The sequence below is a fragment of the Fistularia commersonii genome, chromosome 30 (assembly GCF_037954325.1).
Source record: "Fistularia commersonii isolate RoL2024-O1a breed Wild chromosome 30, RoL_Fcom_v1.0, whole genome shotgun sequence".
Lineage (NCBI taxonomy): Eukaryota > Metazoa > Chordata > Actinopteri > Syngnathiformes > Fistulariidae > Fistularia > Fistularia commersonii.
In genome coordinates this window covers 8,084,826-8,107,033 of record NC_141313.1, presented here as the reverse complement: position 1 = coordinate 8,107,033, position 22,208 = coordinate 8,084,826, and the positions used below count along the sequence as shown (strand labels likewise).

Genomic DNA, 22,208 nt, shown 5'->3' with positions numbered 1-22,208 from the left:
CGAAAAAATGTGGAGTACAAAATGTAGTTTGAGAAGAAACAACAAGAATCTGGCAAAAAACCCCGGCCAGCTTTGCCAGCGCGCAGCGGGGACCGGCAAGTGCAGGTAACACAGAGGGAAGTTAAACACTGTTTACTTCCATCCGCTAACGACACTGTAACGACACAAAGCAGCTCGGATTTTGGCAAAGTTCCCCTTAAATGTGATCGGGAGCGGCAATGTATTCATGCTTAAACTTCGCATTAGAGCCAAATTCATTAGTGAACGGGATCATTTTCTACCAGCAGTCTCTTTCTCTGCCTCCCGTCTCTCGGTTGGAAATATTATGAAAAACAAAACAAACAAGTGAAAAAAAAATAGCTAATGGCTTGTACATGAATATTTATACGGAGGCGAACTCGGCTATATTCATCTCTGTTATCCCCTGACAACACAACTGGGAGAGTCCATGCAAACATGCAGTTGAAAATAGATCTATTTGCAGAGCCTGATATCAGCTGCCAGCTGCTGCTACTTGAGAAGGAGACGCTCGTTATTTATTTTTCACGTATTATGCCTCCCTTTTTAGCCATGATGAGTTTTTTTTCTCCGTTATAAGAAAATTTGTCCAAGGTGACCGCCTCCCCGCCACCTATGCACCGCTGAATAATCCATGGCTCGAAGCGTTGATTCCGTAAACATTTAAGATGAAAACGATCGAGAGAAAGCGATCCCGGACAATGTGAATATTAAAGAAACAGTAAATTATGCAAGTTCCGAGCCAGTCTTCAATTCAAATCTTGAATCTCAGTGATGTTGCTGCTCTTGGCTCATTCATGATAGGTCCAATGCAGTAGTCAAATGTATGTTGTTGTTGATGTTGTGCTGTATGTAGAGCTGAATGGGACTAAATGAAGGGCTTTCGTTCTTAAGTTTCCATGGCAACACAGTAATGAATCAGAAACTATACTTATTGACCAGTGGCAGCACTTTCTTATCCATCGCTTGATTTAAGTTGTCAGACTTCCACGTGTCCACGTGAAGACAGGTGTATGTCGGTCATGTGACTCGAACCGACGGACGGTTTAAATCCGGCAAACTACTCGGACCCGAGTCATAGGCGGCGTCTGCACGTGGCACGTAAGAAATTAGGCCTCATAAAGAAGGAGCATCCCTCTGTTCGTAAATGCGCTCATTAGCCGCCATAACTTCCCCGCGAACTTTCACAGATGAAGGACTCCTCGCCTGATTCCACTCCCAATTCACAGAAGGAGCGCAGCTGTTTCCCTCCTTTACCCCCGAAAAAACCCAAACCCATCCATCAGACACCCTCCAGAGAAGCTTTGTGCCGGCACGCAGGAGACGAGTCGGATCTGGCAGCCGCGCGTCGCATTGCAACATGGCGCCTCAACGCGAAGCTCGGGCGAAACGACCCGGTGACTCACTCCGAGGCCGAGGTACGTTCCACTCCCCTGTGCTTCCGTATGGCTCGCCACGTCTACGCCGCCTCCCCCCCGGCTCCCGGGCAACACCCCGGACATCAAATAATTATGCGGAAAGTGCGCGAGGTAGAGTTGCTAAAAGTCTGGCCTCGGTACGTGTCAGGTGCTGCTGCGAATCTCATGACTCATTCCGGGAGACGTCACAGACTGGCAGTGAGACGGAGCTCTCTCAGGGCTCCTTCATCAGCTGCGAGCTGCCTGGAGCCCCGCTGAAGTTTAGAACCAATATAAATACATCCGTCTGAAGTGAGAGGGAACATTATGTACCCAGCGTCTACAATCGTGACCCATATTGCAAAGGTAAACACTATGCATTATAAACTATGTTGCATATCTTGTTTTGTAAGACAGAACTATCTAAATAATATAAAGATATGTGACATGATGCAAAAATGATGAGTGCTGGGTAAGACATAAAGACGATATCTCGCATTCGATCACCTGGCAGCAATGAATACTCGATGCCTCACCTTTGCTATCGGTGAAGTTGCGTATGCTGAGGATGTTGTTGGCGTCGGGGTAGTGGTTCTGCTTCATGTAGGGCGTTTTTTCGGGTGTGTCCTGCAACTGCATGGTCACCTCCTCCAGCTCCTTGTCCAGCTGTTTAACCCCCAAAAAAGCAAAAACAGAGCTTCACGCTGTGACCTAAACAAATACAATCCCAAGTCCTGGTTTGTCGTCTTCAAATCTTGTGGAGGTAACTGGACTTGAAGATTTTCCTTCTCTCATTTGAGAGGCTTCTTTTGCGCTTCTAGATCGCGGGGAGTTTCCGGCGGGGTTTGGGTTGGTTCAAGTTGGCTCATCCTGTTAGTGAGTGAGATGTTGTGTTTGTGTCATGGGTGCGAATTCCAGGGACTCGTCCGAGTGAGAATCTGAACTGCTAACTGTGCGGCTAACGTGGAGATTGCAAAAAACAAAAGAAATATGTTCACTAGGGCCGAGGCTCGGGCGGTGGTGGTCGGGTCCTGGCTTGGGTTGTGGGTGGCGTGCACGCATCTGATTCCACATCCGACTGCACGCACACATTAACACAACCCCATTCTATCTCGTTTCTGCGAAACAACTCATGCATTTTCATAACAAACCATCTCAACTTGGATTACCCCCCCCACCCCAAAAAAAAAATCAAGTCCAGTTGCCACAACATGATTTGACAGTGTACACTCCATGATCTGAATCATTCTTTTTCCCATCATTTAAATTTAAACTCGATAAACATCCCGAGATGGAGGAGGTCGATTCACTGTGGCGACTCTTGAAGAGAGCAGCCGAAAGGAAAAGAAGAAATTAGGAGAAATATCTTGAACCAGACAGAATAGCTAATGCTAATGTGTTGTCTGTGGAATATCGTGGAACTGTTGTCTTGCATTCCCATCTTAGTTTCACTGAGTACTTCCTGTGCTAGCTAAATAAAGGGTTACTATTGAGTTATAGCTTAACTAGGACAACTATAAGACCTAGCTTACAGTGCATGGAGCTGAATGAGACTCTACTCATAAGTAGCGTTCTGAGGTACGACCTAAATGATTGAAGAAAAATGCACATATGCAAACTGGGCTCTAAATGTTCCATCAGCCACGTCAAAATCATGAAGGGTGATGCTGAGCATACCTCTGTTATCCTCATGCGAAGGCGGTGGTTGTCGGTCTGAAGCCCGTCCAGCCTGGAGGTGTTGGCCTGGTTGACGCTGGTGACGGAGGTGGAGGTCTTGGAGTCTTCCTTCTTCTGGTTCTGAGTGAACTTTAGCCGCCTGTTCTGGGTGGCAGCATCCGGGTTGGTCCTCATGGTGATGAACTAGAGGAGGCGGCGGCGACGGGAGCCGACGGGAGTTTAAACGACAGGCCGAAACAATCACGTGGCAGTTAATGCCGCGGTTTTTAGCTTCCAGAGCTACGTGGAGTCCTAACATGGTGATTATAAGACCGCGCTTATGACACTGACCTTTGGTACGAAGACCAGGCAGAGCGTGATGGTGCTGCAGAAGATGATGACGAGCGCCACGATGCAGAACTGGACGTTGGGCTGGTCCCGGGTCAGGAACGACACCGCCGCGCCAATGATGCACATGATCCCCACGTTGTAGACGCTCATACCGATGTATTTGCTGTCGTTCAGGGCGGGTATGCTCACGTTCCTGGTCTCCCAGGCCAGGAAACAGCCAAACAACTGTCGGGGGGGGAAACAGAGGGAGGAGACCGACTTTCATTTTGATTTTCTTTTTAATTAAGGACAGGGTATTATTATTATGCCGTGGTTTTGCACCGTAGACCCGATTCATTTCAAAGCAACTAAACCAAATGAAAATCAGCATTAGCTGGGATAGGAGTCGGGGAACAACCTCAAATAGCCCCGACATCCAGGGTTTAGTCCTGGGACCGGCTACGTTTAGTGGGAGTTAATTGTTTTGTTTGGTGGAGCTGGGGGGGCGTTGGCGGCCCGCTGAATAATTCATGGTGCACGAGGCGTGCTGCCTGTTTCCGCCGGGCTCGGGTGAAGATGACGAGCAGCGGGGTAAAGAGGCTGTCACGATGTGCTGAGGCGGACTCGAGCAGGGAACCACACTTCGGGACAGAGATGGGTGGAAAGCGCTTTTAATTGGGTGAAGTTGCAGACTGGACTGGACGGTTTGCAGACTGGCCGAGATGCAGACAGAACGGCAGAAGCTGGGCCTTAACAGTTCGGATTGCAGACGGGACGGGTTGCAGACGGGACGGGTTGCAGACGGGACAAGACGGGTTGCAGACTAGACGAGTACAGGTTGCAGACCGGACGAGACGAGTTGCAGACTGGACGAGACGAGTTGCAGACTGAACGGCAGAGGCTGGGCCTCAACAGCACGGGTTGCGGGAGGGAACAGAGGTCACGCCGGCCGCCTGGGCCCGGCCGTGACTCGGGAAGGGAACAGAGGTCACGCCGGCCGTCTGGGCCCGGCCGTGACTCGGGAAGGGAACAGAGGTCACGCCGGCCTTTCTGGGCCCGGCCGTGACTCGGGAAGGGAACAGAGGTCACGCCGGCCTTGACTCGGGAAGGGAACAGAGGTCACGCCGGCCATCTGGGCCCGGCCGTGACTCGGGAAGGGAACAGAGGTCACACCGGCCGTCTGGGCCCGGCCGTGACTCGGGAAGGGAAAGGAGGTCACACCTGGGGTCCGGTCATAGCAGGGGTGAGGTCCGGGTTGGCAGGGGTGAGGTCCGGGTTGGCAGGGGTGAGGTCCGGGTCGTGGCAGGGTCCCACAGTAGTCCATGAAGACCACAATCCCCCGGCGCCAAGCAGAGAGTGCCGCTGCCCTTTATAGGGATCTCGATTAGCGGCATCTACTGCAGCTGGCGCAGATTACAACGGGGATCAGCTGTGAACCCTGACAGAGGCGCGCTCGGGCGTCCTCGTGTGTGTTTCCAATTCAAACCTCTAAACTTCCCTTTCCTTCCGCCTCCCACACGCAGGCTGAAGCCTCTGTCAATCACTGGCCTCCACACTTTCTCCACCCTCCAGATCTTTGTCACAGCCTTATCATTTCACACGCCGTCACCTCACAGTTTCTCAACTTTTGTCTGGACGTCCTCTCCATCAGATTATTTACTTCTCTCTCTCCTCGCTTTCAACCCAACCTAAATATAGTGAGGTGTGTGCGGTGGCTGGTTAGGAAGTTATTTAAATGCGCGGCACACATGTGCTGACTTGCGCTGGTGAATTGCACGGGCCAGAGAACTTTCACATTGTATTTCATATTTTTATATTCTGTTTTTTGTTTTCCTTTCCTCTGTAGAAAAAAAAAAGAATTCCTCAGTGTGAAGTGAAGAGAGGAGGAAAAAAAGGGAAAATAGAAAATACATTGTGAAACTAGTTTTTGCCCATAACAATAAATTAGATCCCTGTTCTCTAAAGCATTCGTTTCTCCTGGGTAATTTTCATCTTCTCCGTGCATATTAATAAAAAGTAACTGAGTTTATTTAATCAAGTTGTCTAAAAACAAAGTGTTGAAGTCAAAATAGAACAATATAAGTATATAAATTAAAAAAAAAAATATATATATATATATATATATATATATATGCCAAATGCTTCTCTGAACATCTGTTTGTTTATAAGACTTTGTATAATGAATATGGAATTTCATCACTGAGCACTTTCATCATTGTAATGATATTTGCTTTTTCGTGGGATGGATTAAAATTCCTGTCAGGACCTTCAGGTTTTACTCGGCTCTGAGAAAAAAACATATTCAAACTCAATGTGACAAATAAAAAAAAATGTCACGATAAATAACAGACTTCGATGTCAGTGGAGTGGAACCAAACGCGGTGCAGGGGCGATTCCCGATTCTTCCCAGCCTGAGGAAGTGTTGTTGAGCAAAATACAGCACCCCTAAATGCTCCCCTGGCGCTGTTCCTTGGCTGCCTTCTGCTCATGGTTCATCCATGATGGGTTAAATGCAGTGGTCACATTTTGCTGATGTTATGCTCTATGTATGATATGTGATGATAAAGGCATTTCTTCTTCAACTGCACTGTGGCAACGATTGTAGTGTCGAATGATATACGATGCGTCTTTTAGGAACAAAATAAATATGGTTTGACAAAGTGGTTAAAAATTATTAAATCTTTAATAATGAAAGCGAAAAAAAGTGAACTTGGATTTTGCCAAGTTAAAGGCAGATTTTCCTTGTATTTATATCAAATAATGCCAATTGTGTTTTGACAAATAGCTAACATGCAACTAACTTCCTGCTGCAGACTCATAATGAAAGTTTATTGATATAATTACTCAAATTTTTAATTATTTGTATGTCCACACTAAGAGGCCAGGCTAAAGAAATAAAATTAATTATGATAAAATTAAACCTGGTTCATTGTATTTGTAGGTTTTATAGTTTGGCTACTGTTTGTCCGCTGGGGTGACATTTTTGTCAGACTTTGGGTGATGCCATAGCGTGAATGAGTTAGAGCACAAAAGAAATTTAAAGTATGTTTGAAAACGGGCGGATAAGCGAGCGAATGTGCGTCCTCTCACCATCAGCAGTCCCTTGTAGGCGTAGACGATCCCCAGCCAAATGGTCATGTGTGTGTTCTCGCAGTGCTCCAGGAACGGACGGATGGCGATGTCCCGGCCCTGGGGGTCCGCCTGTTTGGCCGAACAGAAACGCGATTAAAGACAGACGGGGTGAAGTGAGAGCAACGATCCAAAAATAAATACACAAATACATAAAAAAAAAAAAAAAAAGCTTGGAAAACAGATTACATTGGATGTCAAATCATATTGAACCAGACGCTTTGAAAAATAGGGCTTTTACTTTAGTTTCAATTACATCAGGGAAAACCATTGAATGCGCATGCGTGTATGTGTGTGTGGGTCTATACACACACACACACACACACACACATATACAGAATATGTCTATGTACATGCACCATACACACACATATTTATAAATGTGTATGTACATATATATGCATGTGCATATTTATATACATATATACACACATACATACATTTATAATATACTGTGTTGAGTTTCAGAGTACATTATAGGTAAAATAGAGTTTTGGTAAAAAATGTAACAATATCATGCCCATGTGTTTGGAATATGGGTGTCTTAGTGCGGCGAAAGAAGAACGGGATCTTCTTTTCGTCTTAGAAGCCGTGAAGGAGGTGAAAACAAGAAACTGGGACAGATGGTGACGCACAGACTACTTCTTCTTCCTCTACTTTTTCTTCCTCTTCGTAGAAAAGAACAGGGCAGGAATCCTGAGACTCAATTGCGCATGAGGTGTCGGGGTCGGGGCCGGCTTCTTTTCCGAAAACGTCCAGCCGCTATGCGCGTCATGCTCAAAAATGATCCTGAAAAGCTCGGCAAGCACGCAAGCAGGACCAAGAGGCAAAACAATACGGACACCCCATGATGTGACTTGAACAATAATCGCTGACGGGAGTTCGACTGGATTAAAGTGTGATGCTTGCGAAGGCCGTGACTGATGATTCAGAACCACTCGTGTGCCCATCAATCCGTTCAGTGCCTCTCCCTGCTCCGTGTGTGTGTGTGTGTGTGTGTGAAAGCGTCTGCTTTCATCGTGTTTTTAAACTCATTAAATCAGAGTGTTGCTTTAATCCGTTACCTGCTGCCGCTTTCACAAAGTGCAGAGATCTGATGGAGGAGCGGGCCGTCATCACGACGCCCCGGTTTTAAATAGACATTACAAATAAAACCCAGGTTATTTATAGGGAAGTTTGGTGTCCAGGATCATTTCTGTGAAACTTTGGATTTTACACAGTGTTTTCCCGGCTCTCACCGCAGATCACAGTGTCATCTGCAAACTTCATTGTCCATAACAAAATCCAAGATTCCAAGAAATCTTAGTTCTGACTAAGTTAGTTCTGCCGAACACCGTTCACCATTTGTTTCTTTTCTCCTTCGTGTCACTCGAAAGCGGATACTCGGAAAAAAATGGCGCTTAACTTTGCGAATCATTTATTCATTCAACAGAACAGGCACATTGTATGCCGGCTCTTTACACAGCCGCGGCGCCTGGCAAATTTGTGTCACTAACAACCGAGTGATAAGACAAAATGAGATATAATGCTTATTAAGCTTGGGTCTCTATCGCGGCAAAGCAGAGGGACTTCGCCTTTTCACAGGGAAGCTGTCTGGGGAGTTGCCAGGCAACAGGGCTGTAGGTGGCAGGCGGCCCCGGCGCAGCGGTGATGGCGATGCCCGCTCGCTGTCATTTTTCACAGCATTAGCCCTCTAACGGGAGGCATGGGATGGAGTGGGCTCAGATTGTCTACGGAGCAATGGAGTTAGATGAGGCGATGAAGGGAGAGATGGAATGAAGTGGGTGGAAGAAATGGATTGTGGGAAATCAGTCACAGCGGCATGAATGGACAGATCGAGCTGGGAGGCGCGAGAATAAACCGACGACTCTTTTTTCCGTAAAGCAACTCAACACTGTCTTTCACTTGACCTCTTCCACCTGCCGAAGGTTCACTTCTTCCTCGCTTTAAAACCAAAAGAAATGTAAATAAAATCGTTCTTTTTTTTTTTTTTTTTTTTTTTAACCAATGGGGTGCTTCCCGCTATGTTAGGTGGTGGACACCTCCATAAATATTCTGGGGTGAGAAACTTTTTGATCAAGCTAGAGTCAGGCTGCCATCCATGCATTATTTATTCTTTTTTTTTTTTAACTAAACATTTTGATGGAACTCGATTCAAAGACGGTGCCTGATGAAAAAAAAAAAAAAAAAAAAAAAGGCCGAACAGAAGATGTACTTTCTGCGCCAGCACGGGAATTCAACCTGCCTCCAAAGCTGCAGAACCAGTTCTACATTCAGTCCGTTATCTGCACCTCTACGCAAAAATTGCCCTCTATCCAGGAACTATACTCTTCCAGAGCCAGGAACCGGGCAGCAAACGTCATTGCAGAGCTGTCACACCCTGGATACAACCCTCCCCCCCCTGGTAGGAAGGGAGAATAAATTCACAACTCAGGCAATAACACCCGCACTTGATCATCAATTTCTCAAAACACATCAAATCTTCATTCAAATGCAAACTTTTTACTGTCACAATACAACACAATGTAAAAATCTATTGCTCATTGTACATAGTAAGAGACACATTCATTCATTCATTCATTGTACCGCTTATCTTGCACCTGATGTGAGCATTCGATGTGGTTGCCAGTCCATCAAGGGGCCGCATAGAGACATCCAATCATTCACTCTGTCATTCCTGCATCATATGCACGTGCAGTCATTCACTCACTCATTCATATGCCATGCAGAGAAAAACAAACATTCACACTTCATATAAAGACCATTCATCCTGTCAATCACATTACATACAGTCGTTCACTCCTTCGCGTTGTGAGGCGGGAAATCGCTAACCGCTTAGCCACGGTGCAGACATTGTGATGCACATCTCTGCCGGAAATAATACGGTCTATAGACAGATTCTTATTCCAAATTTTATTCATCTCTTTGTACTATCATACAGACTACCGTACTTTACTCATTTGGAAAATGACTTAACTACACTGCACTTTGTACTCTGTATTGCGTGTACATCTTGTCGTCATGTAGCGAGCGAACGTCAACTTTTTAGGAAACTGTGAAATAACGGACAAGCCGAAGAGATTATTCATCCAGTCAGCCTACGATGCGCTCTTTTTATTTTGAAAATGCAAAACACTGCATAGAATCTTGTGATTCCTCCAGGGACTGAATAATTTACATTTAATCACATTGAGGCCATTTGAAATAAATCTTAGCGCTGTAAACAATGTCATATGCCGTTAATAAAATAACGAAAACAGATTTAGATTGTCCAATTTGCGCTGGGGAATTGTGTCGGAGGGTGTGATCGGGGCCTGGCGACTTTTCTTGCCTGGACGACACACACACACACACACATACACACACACACACTCTCACACACACACACATCAACGCTGTGGGTGCCGACTGTTAGCATATATGCAAATGGAGATATTTTTAGCATTTGCTTGTCTATTTATTTATTTTTTTTGGACAGCTTGCATCCACTTGATCTGGTTTATTAAAGCGATCAATAAGGAAATCTACAGAACAAATGCAAGGATGGATCAGCTGAGCATTCGTTGAAAGAGCAGAAAGAGGAGAAGAGCGGCGGGTGAGATGCTCTGACGCTCGGACAGTGAGGTTGGCGCTGAGAGAGAAGACTTGCCATCCTGTCCTGTAGTAACACAGACGTCAGCCTTAATCTGATTTCACAGCAGCGTTTGTTGCCGCACCCAAACTGAAACAGCTTTTGATCCAGATCTTTCCAAATATCAGAGGTTTTTTTTTTCTTTTCTATAAATTATGCATTTAGTGGTTTGGCAGAGGAGTAATCGCTGAGGTCGAAGTATCCTTGGTTACACAAGCCAATGAGAGATGGTACGTTTGAGATAAACCGGTGCCTGTTTTTTACAAATCAACAGATCACATTGGGGTTAGTGAGCGGCACGGTTGCGCTTCCGCCTCACAATAAAAAAGTCCCCGGTTGGATTCTGACAGGAGGGCTTTCTGTGTGGAGTCTGCACGTTCTCCCCGTGTGTGCGTGGGTTGCCTAGGGGTTCTTCAGTTTCCCCCCCACACTCCAAAAACATGCAGGCGGTTCACTGTTCATGTGAATGAGAGAACAAATGGTCATATGTCTCTATATGACTTTTGAACGAGACAGCGAGTGTCTGTATGCGGCCCTGTGATATGCCGGCGACCGGTCTCGGGTGAATCCTGCTTCCCGGCCAATGGCAGGGCTCCAACGCCCCTACGAGTGCATGGATAAGCGGCATGGATAATGACTGAATGAATGAATATGAAGTGAGTAATATAGAACAACTGATACACAATACATTAGTCATACAGTAATGCTGGGTATAAGCATAGTTTTTATTTCTATGGAGTTCTTTTTTGTTCTTTACGGGCTGTGTGTTGTTTCATTGTGAGAGACGTCCACCTCCGTGGATAATTGGCTCAGTGCACACAGCACTCTGGGTCACGCGGCTCTCGGATTGCTGGAAGCCGGCGCAAAGTACCGCCGTTCCGGAGAACTTCACCTCGAGTAGTACTTTTGTGCCAAGTCTCCCTCATATGCTGCGGCAATATTGTACTTATTACATTCCCCTTTTGATTCGCTACCGAAAACACAGCGATCTACTCCTCGTTATTGTATGTTTTATTAAAAGTTCCACAATATTACACGTCCTCTTTTTGGTCAACCTTATTACATTTTGTCAGAGTCGACGCTTATCATTATTATCATATTTATTCTGCCCGCATTGAAGCAGTAATGCCGGTTTGTTGTCGTTGTTATCAGTTTCTTTATTTAAAGTTACTGACAAACCTTAAAGAAACAACAACTAAAAAAAAAAACCCAGAGCGGAAACACAAAAGTTTTGTGGCTTTATATCACTTAGGGGTTTGTAATGGGAAAAAAAATAGAAAGACATGGAAGATGGTATGGGAGGGAGGAGTATGAGGAGGAGGGGGTGTAAGGGTGGTGCGCTCCAGGCCAAGGCTGACCTACATGCAAAGGGCCATGGTGGCGGGGCAGCAAGATGCCGTCGGCTCTCCAAGCCATGTGGGTCTCATGCCATTCCATTTCACAGTATTTGTGTGTGTGTGTGTGTGTGTGTGTGTGTGTGTGTGTGTGTGTGTGTGTGTGTGTGTGTTTGTGTGTGTACGTGCGTGCTCTGTAATTGTGCGCGCGTGTAGTTACGTGCAGTCAGTAGAGGCAGGGGAGGCCGGGCCTCCCCTGTAATCATGGAAAAAAAAAAATGCAAAAATGAAAAAAAAATAAACTAAATGTTTATATTTATTTAGTGATTTGTACAATAAAGTTATTTGCCATGTAGCTTCACCATTTTTAGTTTGTTTTTTTCAAAATCGCTAAAAAAAATTCACATTTACCGCTCAAATATGAAGAAGAGACATGCGGTGACACAAAAACCAGCTGAGCCCACTATGGATTACACAATGATTCTGCTAACTGTGCTAGCATGCTATGCTCTGAGACCGTATTGCTTTCTTTGTGGATGTCACTATTAAAAAAAAACACTTTTAATACATGAACTAAATTTCCATAGTTTAGCTGATGTGTCTAATGTTTTTCGTCAACAACTGTAACGTGTTTCTCGTAATCATAAAAGGACTGCGAAGAAACACTAAGTGAGGCAGGCAGTGACGGTGCCTCAGGGTAGGGGGAACCGCCGATCCCAGGGATCCCTCTTACTACTCGGCTTCAGAATAATAGATTTAGCAATAGCAAGCTACAGTAAACACTTAGCAAGTCAAGTGCAGTCATCCAGCTATTTTTTCGCCGATCTCATCAGGCCTTATAGCTCGGGAAGAATGTAAATCTCCTGGGCAGCTTCTCAACTTTTTGGCCCAAAAGGATCCCATTCAAACTCTTCCTGAGGCGAAAAAGTTGCTCCGGCCGGTGGTCACCGTTCCGGCTAGGACAGCATCGGCGGAGCGCTCATTCTCAGCACCGAAAAGACTTAAAACATATAGTCGAACAGGACCGATCAAGGACGACTGTCTTCGCTGGCAGTGATTTCCATTGAGACAGAGAGACTTTTAAAACTGAAAAAAGAAATGGAAGACTTTTACAAGCAAGTTATCGATGCTTTTCTTCAGAAGGAGCAGCGCATGGACTTCATTTATAAGTAACGGTAAGAGATAATAACGTTTTTTTTATATGTGCTTTTTTCTATGCTACAGTTTGTATACGTAAAGAATGCTGATATGATATTTTAAACAAAATACGTCAACTGCTGCCAATAAAATGTTGAATAAGCTACTTTTTAGGGTTCATATGTTTGTAAATCTGACTGTGATGACGTCAGTGCCTCGCCAGCCATGAATCTCACCGCACGTCACTGCGCACGTGCATGCGAGTAAATGTGGGTCTGAGTGTGCGAGAAAATGATAGACCCTGTAGGCAATCTCGCTATTGCATCTTAATCATGGCAGGTCTGGGATCAGGAGATTCCACTCCAGTTCGTCTTGAACCGGTATCATTCCAGCTAAGGACGGACGGGAGCGTGAAGGCGGAGGACAGGAGAAGGCGCAAGGAAACATCGGGGAGGAGGTGAAATGTGAAAACAAAACAAACAAAATCTAAAAGGAAGCCCTCTTTTTCAACATGGCCTTTCTCTTTTTTTCAATATTCAGGCTTCGCTAAACTAAAGATTCATCCCCTGCCGTCATTTCCCAGAAAACAGATTTGAGACACAATCGGAATATTGCATTTCAGAAACAACTGAAAGTGGGATGGGCCAAAATAAAAGTAAAATTTGTAATTCTAGACCAATACATCATATAGAGATAAACAACCATTCAATCTGTCATTTGCTTTAATTCACGCCAAATATGACAAACACAGATTCTGGCGAACATGACAGACGTTGTGTTGTGGACACAGGTTTGTGTCGGGCTGCTCTTGAGCTCCGTTCTACACACTAGTACGTAGTCCACCTGTAAGAGGACTAAAAATGGGGAGGATCCAGAGACGAGAGGATGAGGTTACGTCTGGTTCGAGGATTTATGAGCTGCTTCACGGCTACAAATCTCAATAATGGTCCATCAGGTAAAGAAAAACATTGCGGGATGTGTTTACTACAACTGGATAGTTGAATTTCCTGGATACCAGGACTTTCAGGCAGCAAATGGAAAAAACTGATGTATTTTTCTTTTACACAAGGTGTGAGAAGAGGGGTTCACCAGTCATCAACCTCCACTGCTGTTTTCATCAAAAATTGCCTGATAAACACATTTTATGTTCCTCTGAGTCTGTGATATAAGTCTGCCCTTTAATGCTCACTTAGTTGAAATAGTTCCCTTTTTTCTCAGTTTTGTTTATTATTCTTTTAACTTTCTGCCAATATGCCGAGAATGTTTTTTTTGCAAGTGTTTAATGTTTAAAATTAATTACAAAATCGACGCCCGGGTCGTCTCGGCACGATCCCACGATCGACCGTTTGCACTAAACAAATCTAATAACAAAGCGCAGTAAGATTTGGTTTAAATTGTTCTTTTGCCTCTCCGCGTCTCCGCATCCTTCATGAAAAGTCCCTCACTGTTGTACTACCGCACGCCCTACCGAGAACCAGATATTATTAGCGGCATTCCCACTTTGCCGGCGTTTTTACTACCATAACTTATCTCCTGCTACTCTATAAACTTCCATAATGGTGCAACCGCCTCCTCTGCAACTCTTGGCAGTTACAGTTGCACCCAGCGTAGCCTTAAGAGGCACGGGGCGCAGATGGGCGCTGTAATGAAAGCTAGCATCATGACGGGGGTGGGAGGGCTCTGTTAAAGGATAGCAGCGATAACTGCCGTTGAGCCGTAATAAGAAAAGCCTGAGTTTGCAGTGCAGCAGACTGCCGGGCTATACCGGCGTATTTGCATATTCTAATGAGCCCAATGTTCAGGGTTAGCCGCTTACACTAATGATGCGTTTAGCTCTTAATAAATCAGTTAAGGCAGCTCCCTGCTGGAGCTCAGGGAGCTGCACGCGGGGCGCGCGCACACGCGTGCGTGACTGTTTCAAATAGCACTGCTTTGTGTCTATATGCGTGTGTGCTATTAGGCTGTAATTTTTGTGAGGATCTGTAATGAAGTCTCTTTGCAAGCACTTATCTGCTTGTATCGTACGTATCTGTGTGTATGTTTGTGCATGTGTTTGTGTGTGGGCGTGTGTGTGTCAGTGTGTGTTTATAAGCTCGGGCCAGAGCGTAGACTGAGGTGTGTGCATTTCATAGAAGGATGTGGAAAGCACAACCAAGAACTCGACCTGATAAATTTGTCCTGTCTTTTTACTCCCTCCTCACTTTAAGTCTCCATCTATAAAGCTTTTACAGCAGGACGTCTGGTGGAAAACATGCCGAACATAAACAATAACACCCTTTTTCATGTTCTTACGTACATCCATCCATCGCCGCTTGACGCTTATCCCGCACTCAGGGTCGTGGGGGATGCTGGGGCCTATCCCAGCTGTCATTGGGCGACAGGTGCGGGATACCCTGGACTGGTCACCAGTCAATTCCAGGGCCACGTATACAGAGAGACAACCCAATTTTTTATAATTAACCCGCAGCATTTTTTTGGACTGTGGGAGGAACCCAGAGAACCTGGAGGAAACCCATGCAGACACTGGGAGAACATGCAAAGTCCACACAAAATGGTCCGAAATCGAACCTGAGTCCTTCGAGCTGTGAGGCGAAGCGCTAACCAATGAGCTCTGATGTACACTCAAACAAAAAAAAAAAGAAAAAAATGAATGAGAACCACATCGGGCGAAGAGAATGAGGGGAGATTGCAGCCTCCGCTGACGATGCTGGAACTGAGTCTCTGCGATGCGCCGTCGGCGCATCTCGGAGCGGGGAGCACGGCACGCACAATCTCTCGCTTCTGGCCGGCGATAGCGCGAGGATCCGTGCGACTGTCATCCGGCGACCGTCAGACGCCGACAAAGGCAAGAAAATGTTGAAATTTCAACCCTACACTTGTGCTGACGTGTCTCAACTTCTTTCATGGTTCCCTATAAACAATATAAGGTGGAAGAAACCATATGGGTGGGTGGGCGTGACCTCAGGCCTTGACCAATTTAAAAATGTTTTATTTACTGTGAAAGTAGGTTGGTGGGTTTGCGAGTGTTCTGGTCATTGCGGATGCTGTCAGGCCCTCCTGGGAGACGTGGCTGCGGCCAGCCACCGACCGGTATTGACATTGTCATCACGGCTGAACTGGCGCAGCGGCGAGGGAAAAGGTTGCGGGGGCAGCGGCCCTATCAGAAGGATTAGTCCTTAAATGGGATTAGGATTGTATAGAACACGGGAGAGGAGGGGGGAAGGGGAGCGACACGGGAAGAACGAGCAGAAACATTAAAATACAGAACGGTGTTTCTAATCATCGTTCGCGGGGAAGGACTCGAGATGAGAAAACCGGTTTTCAGCAACCCGGAGGCAGCGTTTGCAGATGATCTGACAAACACGAGGCGTCAGAATGAGAGAAAAGACGAGTCGGGGCCGGTCGGCGGGGCGAAAATCTTCTGCTTCAAAAGCAAGCATCGCGTCGGTAATGGAACCTTTGATCGCCAGTCGTGTCTCGGAACAATCCTGGCTTGAAACAGAAGGAGGTTGCTGAGTTTGTTTGTTTGTGTTTCTTTTTTTCCTTGCACTGAAACGCAACGGCGCTGCAGAGGTTGGCGCTTCCACCTCACAGCAAGAAGGTCCCTGGTTCGATTCTGAGCGCTGATCTAGGATGAACCCTGTGTTTCGCAAAATGACAGCTGTGATTGGCTTTCACCCCCCCGACCCTGTGTGCAGAAGACGAATGAATGAATGACTGAATTAAAAAATGAATAAGATTAAATAAAAAAAAAGTTAAGGGTGTGGATATAATGAGCGTGTCAGCGAAGGACTGAAATCCCATCGAATCGTCTCCTGAAGGACTTTCCATTTTGACACCATCTTTTCAATATCGGGGAAAAAAAGTGAGCTCATCGGAGAGTCAAATACTGCTCCCTGGAAATTCAACATAAATGATTATGTACTTATCTGTCCTCATGCAAGCAACTTTAGCCCCCGGAGCAATGGCGCCGGATAAACTGCCGGCTCCACCGACCCAGGATGTCAATCTTGCGCTTTAGGATTGTGGGTAATGTAGTTTTTCCCTGTGAAATCGTGAATAAAATGTGTTTTTCTTAAGACGAGGTTGGGTACCACCTCTGGCCTCCGTAGGGGCCGACAATATAATTTCACAATCTACTAGCTTGTGGGAAGACTGCCTCCGGTGTGATGACTTTATTGCTCATAAAGACAATCCTAATGGAGGAAAGGAATTGGATTTTAACTTCCTGTACCGGCCTGGGCGTCGCCGTTTAGCTTTTTACTGCCACCGTTTGCTGGCTCGCAGGCAATCGGCGGACGGCCGACGGCCGACGGAAGACACGGACGTTCCCAAAGCGAAGGGCGACGCGCAAACAACGGATACTTCTCCGTGCCCTCCGCCCCAAAACAATTACCTAGCACTTGTATCTCACTGCAAATATCCCGCTATCCTTCCCACAATCCCGGGCAAGATCCTGCCTCCGGGGCCGATGATGACACGTATTGATGACCTCTTCCAGATTCACCGCACTCATTTTTTTTTTCTCCACTCGTTCAAATCCTCTTCTCCGAGGCCGTTTGTTTTCCACTCGGTCCGATTCCGGGGTCGGCCATCGATAATGAGCGCCCCTCCTTTTTTAATTTTACCTGTTACACTACATTTGCCATCATCCCACTCCGGACTATATTTTATGGACAGGAAATCATTTCCATTGTTTTCCATTCAACACACACACACACACACACACACACAGTTCACCCCTGTCTGACACAAGACCATCTCATGACGACATCTAATATCTTCCCCAGGAAATTACTGGAAATGATCAACCTTGTAAACATTATTTGAACGTGTGGACCTTTCGTGTTGAAACCTGCAGCGACCGACGGATTAATGAATTTTCTCGCGGCTACTTCCCGCTCTGTTACCTCGTAACATAAAACACGGCGGCGGGTCAACACCGTAAGTAAGCGAATGATAAATGACCTGTAATAACCCTTCAGCAAATATTCCTCCGTATCCTTGATGCAGGCGTGGTCTTGGGGGAAATCCCCGTCGGGACTGTTTTTTTTTTTTCCTCCCGTTCAAAGAGGCAAACAGCCTAAAATCATTATCCTCTGGAAAATACATGGTCGGGGTGTTGGATTGCACACCTTATAAATGGACAGTGGGAGGAATTTCTTCTCTTTTGAGGACCCCCCCCCATCCCTCCATCACATCCCCCACACGTCCTCCCTTGAACCCCCCCCTCTGTCGCTCCCAGCGAACCTGGAACAAGTAATTGAGTCCTTTGTGGCCCCCGGGTTGCCATGGGGCCCCGTGTTGTGGCTGCTTAATTGGCTGTGTTATTCACACAAGCAAACCGCCATGCCCGTGGTCTGGGGGGCCGCGACAATATGTCTACTTCTCCGAGAGACTAGACGGTAATATTTATGCACGACCTGGTTCTGCGTCGTATTCTCTGCATGGAGACGAAGCCGATCTTTCCTCGTGTAACTGCGGAATGGCAGATTCATCCAAACTTTTAGAAATGCTTCCCATAGGGTGAATTATTCAATCAGCCAATGTTATGTAATGTCACACCTCCGCCATCATCGCCAGAATCTCGTTAATCTTTTTTTTTTTTTTACTTATTTTTAGCAGGACGGGGTGGATTTGTTTTTTTGAAAGCATGCCCCACTGCTTCACAGGGCCAAGTTGTGACAAGATCCACTAAAACGCCTTGTCAGGATGGATGTTTTCTCAGCAGCGCTTGCTTAGTAAACTTAAGTGAGAGTGATAGCGTATGGAAGTTAACAGGAGCGGACAGCGCCATCAATCTCCTCTGCGCTCCTTTGTCAGCTGGCCTCGGACGATGCTTGGTGGAACAGCACTTTGCCACGAAAATGATGATATTATTCATGCCAACGCGAGCGAATCGGCTGACCCTATGTCAGCCGCATGTGTTTGTGTGTGTGTGTGTGTGTGTGTATGTGTGTGTGTGTTGCTGGAACGGATGAAGGTCCCCGACGTGTACGTTTAGCCTCTCGTCACGTGATAAACAGATTTCCGACAGACATTTCGTGTTTACTGCAATATCTAACACAAGGACAAGGGATTAAAATAGGGGTGTTTTCCATTTCATCTGCACCTCAGCAGAAACACCCATATTTGGATTAAGGCCAATAGCTGGATTATTCACGTAAAATCAATGTCTAATTTTTCTTTTTTTTTTCCCTGTTCTCTGCCTGTAGGACCTCTCACTTGACCTGACAAAGCAGAAATGTAGTAACACACACTGCAAAGGATCTCTGATTCCCTGTAAAGGTGGGGAAGACACACACACACACACACACACACACACACACACAAAATTGTGCATAAGCATAGCTGCAAAAATCCACCCGTTTCGCCGGCGCGCATGGATCGGGGCAAATAGTGACAAGAGAGCGGCCCAGTGTGAGGCTCGTATGAGAGGAGCATCGATAGCAGCCTGCAGGAGCTGACACAATGAGTTCACCGCCATTGGCCGAATATGACGGGTCTGCCAACACCTCGCAACCTCTATGTGGAAGGAAACACATGCACACGAGCGCGGCTGAGTCAGAGGCTCCCAGGGCCATCTCCCCACCTAGCCCAGGCCTGGCTCTGACAAGCACAACACCTTATGGTCGGCTACCGGAGCCCGAGGGGGGAACAAAACACAGGGTGGATTGTAATTCTGTCCGCGCGCCGCTTCCGACAGGAAACTACCCGCCGCGCCGCGCTGTGTGTACAGTATACACTAGGATACGCGCAATTACGAGGGTCATACAGGGAGACGGAAGATGACTGAAGATTGTGCTCGGGGTGTTTCGCGCGGCTAATTGCGAGCGCGGCCGAACGGGGGCCGGCTGGGGTCGGTGTCTGGAGGCCTCCGGTTGCCGGAAGACAGATCTTTTCAAACTGTGGCCTCGTACTTTTTATTTTTTTTTATTTCCTTTTTAATTAACTGTTATAAATGAACTGTCCAGCAAACGGGAAGAAGCTGCAGTTCACTTGCGTGAGGCTTTATGAAACATAATAAAGTGAAGACACACCATCGCTGATCCTTTCATGCATTTATTAGTATTTTACTGTCAGAATTAGATTGATCAAAATTTCCATACTTTTTAATTGATATCTACATCTTGTTCTCTCTGCAGGGTATGTGCCACCAACAAGAAAGTCTCTGGTTGGATTCCTACAAGCGACCTTCTATGAGGAGTCTCCATGTTCTCTCAGAACATTGAACAAGAGGGTCATTGGAGACCCTAAATTGTCCAGATGTGTGGATGACACAGTGTATGGACGAATGTCTCTTTATGATTTGTGAATGAATACATGAATGTTGTGTCACTCTATACGACGTGAATGGTTGTATGTCTCTAGATGAGGTCCCGTGATCCACCAGTCAAAGTTGAACCCTCCCGCAACCCTGATTGCAGGATATAAAGAAATATAATGAGTGAATTTTCTCTCAACTGCGTACTATATTTTTACAATTGCTTTTCCTCATAACGAGCGATTTTCAGGTATTTACTTGTATTTTTCAGCAGAATTTCTGGATAGAACATCCACCGTACGGTTTCCCCATTGAATTTTTCCAAGGATACTAATATTTTCATTATAAGTAGTGGGATTATTTTTACATCCAACAAGCTTACTGTTCTGTATATTTCTTGTGCATCGTGTATTTGCAAGTGTATTTGCAGTCCCTATGTCCTCTATAGTAAGTCGCTTTGGATAAAAGCGTCTGCCAAATGCAATGTAATGTAATAACATCCATGCAAAATGTAGACCTATCAAAGACCAAAACCGGCTATTTTGCAGACTTATTGCACTATCCAGCATCTGTGTCTCGGGTCGTGGCTGAACTTGCACGAGGGTATGCGGACCTTACAGTATGGACTCACCAGCCGCCTGCTACATCAGACGCAGGCAGGAAATCCATAACATCTTAACAGTCAATTACTTCAACTGTCACTGGCCTGCCATCGCCCGTCTGGCCAAGGACAGGAACCAGTCACATGCCAGACTGAGGCAGGCCCACCAATCACGGCCCCGGAGGACCCTACCTCAGGTTTTTTTTATTTTTCATTAGCGAGGAGACGGCATCCATAACAAAACCTCATATTTCATGTTGCAGTTTACCTCGATGTTTTGCTATAAGATTCCCATAGTGCGTCCGAAAGACAGCCATGCAAACAGACAAATTTAACAGGAAAAATTAACTAAACCAGTAGATTTGAAGAGAAGGCACGGGAAGTGTTGCATTGTGTTGCAAAGTGGTTTTTTTCTTCAAGTGTTGTAAACTATTCGTGGCGCTCGGTAATCCTCGTCTAGGCTGCACTTGAAAGAGAGAAGAGGTTTTGACAGAATGCCAGTTTACGTGGGAGAACAGCGCACACACACACACACACATACACACACACACACATGCATACACATGCACCCACACGCATGCTATGATGTCACTGAGGTAGTTTTGCGATGCGCCAACTACACAGCGGTGTCTCGGACAGAAAATCTGAGATCCAACCCGGTCAGATGAACAAAGTAATCTCTCTAATTCTTTGAGTAATCCTTGTAATGTGTAGTAACGTGAAGCGTTTGGATCTTCAATCGTCACCAGAGCGAAAACTCAGGAACCGAGTAGTTTAGTCCCGACCATCGGGGGGTCGACCGTCTCCTTGGCTTCTAACAATCAGTTCTTGGTTTTGAGGGATAATTCTATTCAATCTTGTATGATTGTACGATTCAGATTGTCGTTTTTCCAAATGAAATAAAGCTGATTATGATCATTTTGAGAGCCTTACTGTTAACACAGCATCAGTTATCACCGAAGAAATGAATTCTTTTGGGATTACTGAAAAGTCAGGTCCTTACTGGTGTACCTGAATCTCAGCTGGTAAGGAAAACAATTCACTTTGGCATTAAATAGAAATGAAAACAATTTGGGATTGGACAACATTGTGCATAACCACTACCACGACCACGACTACTACTATCATTATTAAAATTCATTGATTATCAAACAGCATGCCACTGATTCTGCACTCACAATTTCGGACTATTATTTTTATTATTATTTGTTTACTAATTCATCCATTCTCTATTCTATTTATCCTGCACTCATGGTCAGGAGGGGATCTGGAGGGGGCGCCGGCCCGGGAGACATGACCGTCACATTGTATTCTACTTGGAGTGGATTTACAAGTATTCAGTATTTGCATGTATACAGGTGGTAAAAGTATTTGTGTTTTTATCTAGAAACAGTCTTTTTCCAAAATGAGGAGACAGATAAATATATATGGAGTGATATCGGGAAAAAAGAAAGGGGCCGGCCGCTGCTCTTTTAACATGCTGTTCACACCAACAAACCCAAACTAAGCTGAAGGAACCACCGACACGGTAGAAAAGAAAAAAACAGACCGTGTAATTTTTCATACTTTGCAAAGCCCAAGAAGCCTTTTTCTCTGGGAGATCATCCAACCCATTTCACCTGCTGCACTAGATGGAGTCACTCTGCGGCTGTTTTTCTCCCAGATCCCTAAAAATGCTCTGTTTTCGATGCTAGACGCGCTCGAGGATGAC

At 45.8% G+C, this 22,208-nt stretch overlaps 1 protein-coding gene across 1 annotated transcript in view; it reads right to left on the bottom strand.

Annotated features, from left to right (window-relative positions):
* Positions 1-22,208, bottom strand: part of gabbr2 (gamma-aminobutyric acid (GABA) B receptor, 2) — a 203,711-nt gene that overhangs the window by 7,814 nt on the left and 173,689 nt on the right. Inside the window, exons 14-17 of the mRNA XM_086177580.1 lie at positions 6,492-6,602; positions 3,423-3,647; positions 3,093-3,275; positions 1,952-2,081 (exon numbers count right to left, since the gene is read on the bottom strand). Of these exons, the coding sequence (XP_086033706.1) occupies positions 1,952-2,081; positions 3,093-3,275; positions 3,423-3,647; positions 6,492-6,602 (649 nt within the window). The remainder of the gene's footprint in view (positions 1-1,951; positions 2,082-3,092; positions 3,276-3,422; positions 3,648-6,491; positions 6,603-22,208) is intronic.